Source organism: Penicillium diatomitis, assembly GCF_028827545.1.
Source record: "Penicillium diatomitis strain IBT 30728 chromosome Unknown utg000012l_segment0_segment0, whole genome shotgun sequence".
In the NCBI taxonomy this organism is placed as follows: Eukaryota; Fungi; Ascomycota; class Eurotiomycetes; order Eurotiales; family Aspergillaceae; genus Penicillium; species Penicillium diatomitis.
This window is the reverse complement of record NW_026623184.1, coordinates 1458860-1462866: the sequence shown is the minus strand read 5'-3', so window position 1 is coordinate 1462866 and position 4007 is coordinate 1458860. Positions and strand designations below refer to the sequence as shown.

At 52.6% G+C, this 4007-nt stretch overlaps 1 protein-coding gene across 1 annotated transcript; it reads left to right on the top strand.

Annotated features, from left to right (window-relative positions):
* Positions 1-631: 631 nt before the first annotated feature.
* N7539_008390 (uncharacterized protein) lies at positions 632-2967 on the top strand (the record flags this gene model as incomplete). Its single annotated transcript, XM_056937990.1, has 2 exons — positions 632-997; positions 1135-2967. The coding sequence occupies 2 exons, from the start codon at positions 632-634 to the stop codon at positions 2965-2967; spliced, it is 2199 nt and encodes a 732-aa protein (XP_056787082.1).
* Between the last annotated feature and the right edge of the window lie 1040 nt (positions 2968-4007).

The window sequence follows — 4007 nt, the reverse complement described above, 5'->3', positions numbered from 1 at the left end:
AATTAGTCCACTTCTTCAATTCCCCAATCCAGTCATCCGTGTGTTGGTCTTGTGTTTCGATCCCGCTGCCCAATTTGAATCTGTTTGCTCGTCCATCTTGAACAGAAATTCCGACCATCTTCGCGTCAAATTTCCCAGGTCGCGCACATTTGACCCCACCCCTTTTGTCTGTGGCCTGACTCATGGTCCAAGGAGTTCTCATTGACCGTCATCTTGCCTGACGCTTGCCGGTTGTGTAAAGCCCAGCTCCACTGCAGACGGGAACCACTTGATAAGATCTTTGGTTTCGATTCCCCGTGAGTTGAGCGCTCCACCTCCAGATCCCTCCGTCCTGTTGACAGCAGGACGTTTCCTACCGAGGGTCGAATTCCGATGGCTTCCATATACGTCCTCAGAAGAGCTAATGACCCACGCAGGCGGATCGCATGGAGAGGATCGCCCTAGTCCACCTTGGATGTCACATCTCTGTTGTGCATTGCTTTGATTCTCGTTCATATATCGTATCTGGTCCTTCGCCTGATACTGGGTCATTAAGTTTCAAACACTACTGAATCTCACAGAATCACGACCGGTGAAGAGACCTGATTTGGACCTGGCGACGTCCGCCCTCCGATAACTTACTCCCGAAACTATGGCCTTGCATCCTATCGACGACGATGAACAATTGTTCACCCGGGCGATGACCTCTTACAGGGAAGCATTTTTGGTTCGCCTTGCCCATCTACCGGAAGCTCAACGCCACGATCTGTGGAGGCAACAACTCAACCAGTTTATTCCGACCTGTGAGGGTGAATCCAGCTCGGCACCCAGTCTGCCACTTTCGAGTCAACTGCCAGAGAAACCTGGGAAGCGATCCAGACAGGACATGACCCCGCGAACCGTCCCGTTTCCCCAAGCTGCCTCGGGCTCTGCTTGTTGCCTTGATCGCGATTCAAGTTCAGCTGGCTCTGGTTCGGGTTCTGGTTCTGGCCCTCCTCAGGCAAAACGGCGAGCCACCGTACGTGTGACCTTGGTTACTGATTTCCGCTTCCTTTCCACTATCAGCACTTTCACCAACACCGCCTCATCTCCCTTGCTTTGACCCCTCTCTCTCAGTCTACATCCTTCCGCCGTCACTGGATTGACATTTGGTAGACCCCGGATCTCCTAGCGGCCTCCGACCCTAGGCGCGCTACGCCTCAAGTCCATCGCCAGGATGATGCGCAGAAAGCTTCGTCCCGTGCAACTGAGCAGACACACTACCGACACGCTCCAATTACGATTCCCGGAGCTACTGGAAACGCATCGTCCTCGTCCAGAATGGTTCGCTCCATGAGCCAGCAGCTTCCAATATCGCATCAGTATTTACCAGCCAAGGCTTCTACAAGGAAACGCCAATCCGTGGGCCCCGCGCAGCCACTGATCGAGCAATACCGGCCTCGAGAAATGCCGCAGCAGCCATCAGCAGCGATAACGAGTCATTTCATGAATTCTGACGAAATGATTGATGATTATTCACCATCCGAATTTACGAGCCGGTCCAACAATCACATGCGCTCGACGAATGTGACTCCATTTCACCCGGCAGCGATTCATGTACCCACCTCGAGCAAAGTCTCAGCCTTGACAAGCGGACTTGCTGATCTGGAATCGAAACCACCACACCCATTATCACAAACACAAGTCGGCCAGCCGTATTTACCGGCCGACGTTCAGCCGGTGGGTGCAGTCGAGATGACACGCAGTGGTACAACTGACACAATTATCGGCGGCTTCAGCGACTTTGGCTTGGATCGTACTGTCCACAATATCGATGCAGAAAATGCATACTCCATTCAGCCAGAATGGGTCCCAGCAGCGGTGTCTGTCCCCTTCGGCCAGGAATCGTATTCATCGGCCCTGTACTCGGATCTCGATGCAAATGCTTCGTACCTTTTCTCTCACCCTTCATCGTGCTCTTCATCTGCACCGATAGCAACGCCTTTCCCGCCACAGCAGCATCCTACTGTGGTACGAATACCGTCCACGTCGATGATGGTCAATTCGCCGTTGGAAGCTGTTGAGATGAAACAAACCGACTCAGTTGGTAGCAATACCTCTTTCACGCCAACCGCACCATCTCGTGCCATTCGTCGTGCGCAAGAGCAAATTGTCCACGGGGCGCGACCCATTGCACCAAAGCGCGAATCTCACGAGAGAGTTCAAGTCCATGTCCAACCCACTCCCAGTGACCCAAACCGCATGATTCGCATCTCCTCCGCTGACGGAACTGCCAAAGAGGTGGCTGCAATTCCCAAGGCTTCTGTTCATCGGCCGCCTCGACCCAAGACTCACTGTCACTTGTGCAACGACCAGCCCGAGGGCTTTCATGGTGAACATGAATTACGTCGACACATTGACCGTGTCCACGCACAAGTCCGCAAGGTGTGGATATGCGTAGACATCTCCCCAGACAAGAGTTTTCTGGCCAACTGCAAAGCTTGCCGGAATGGGAAGCGATACGGTGCCAATTACAACGCCGCAGCACACCTCCGTCGAACCCACTTCAACCCCTGTCAGCGTGGCCGTGGGGGACGTGGAAAAGATAGTGAGAAGCGTGGTGGCAAGGGCGGTGGTAATCACCCGCCCATGGAAGTGCTGAAGCTCTGGATGCGTGAGATGATCGAAAGAACTGATGATCGGTCCACAGATCCACTTGAGGAGCTTGACCAGGACGAGTGTGCTGGATCTCTACCAGCTGATCGCGAAAGCAGCGCCCTGGCCCGTGGGACTAGGGACGCCGATGCGCCGTTAAAGAGGGACCGGAATATGGCGAATGCGCATAGCATGGCTCGTCCTCATTCGCAAAGTCGTACCCTTGATCACAATCAGTACTATGATGACTTTGCGGAAGACCCTGCAAACGTTGCCTTCGACGATGCGCTACAGGTTCCATTTTACATGGATAGCCAGCAGCTACCCTCGGATCTGGAGACATTTGTCATGTGAGCGACCGTATCAGGCTCCATTTGATCGTCATCCTCCAGCCCCCATTTACCGACAGTGTCGAACAGTCCCCAGATTTTTGTTTTCCTTCCATGATGTCTTTGTCTATTTCTTTCCGATTCTTCTGTTCCCGGTTATACTTCTGTTTTTCCTTCTTTTCTCCAATAAATCTGTTATTTACCTCTCCTCTCTGTTGCACATAATTTGGAGACCCTCTCTGCCTCGCTGAGGTTCTTGACCAGGGGCGGACGGCATCAACGACGGACCCGGATCTCTCTACTTCCCAGAGCCTCCAGTCCCGAAGTTTGTGGCCTTGTTTGTTTGCTCTTGTTTGCTCTTCTTTCCCCGTCTATTCTTTTCAATCTCTTCTTCCGCATGTGTCAAGTCTCGGTGCCGATATTGATGCCGAACCCTTGAAGCTATGGCAGGCTCGGGGTCACTGGAGATGTCCAAGTGGCTTTCATGTTCTCTGGGCGGGACAAAAGTGCTTTGATCTGCATGTTTGACCAATTTCGCTCACGATCTCGGTCGGGCCCCTAACCCAAACGCATGAGGTGAGGTCATTGGTCTTCACCGCCCGAGTCCCATTTTTCTCAACAATGTTTGTCGGGGTCTTGTAGTCACGAAGCACCCGACCGAACACCAGCAACCGACATACCGGTAAACACGAGGTTGTGAGCAGATTCATCCACAGCGGACTTGGGAAGTGTCACGGCATGACAATGTGACGGCTGGAATGGAGCTTACTCGTATTGCGATGGGCGGATCGACAGATCTTGAAACATGGGGGACGACAAACCACGGCAGGCCTTGCTGGTGTGCGGTGTGTAAGGAGTACAACTAGTGGTTTACTGCTTTCCTCCATGAATTTATGATGAAGACGACGATCATACGGGATGATTGCTTTTCTCGTGTTTGATGTGTAGGTTGCGAAAGTACCCCTGTTGAAAGTAAGCTAAAGAGCACCCCCGGTGCAATCAAGGCCATCATGGATGAAGCTTAAATCATTCGAGAAGCATCAAAATGGAAAAAGGAGCCGCTCT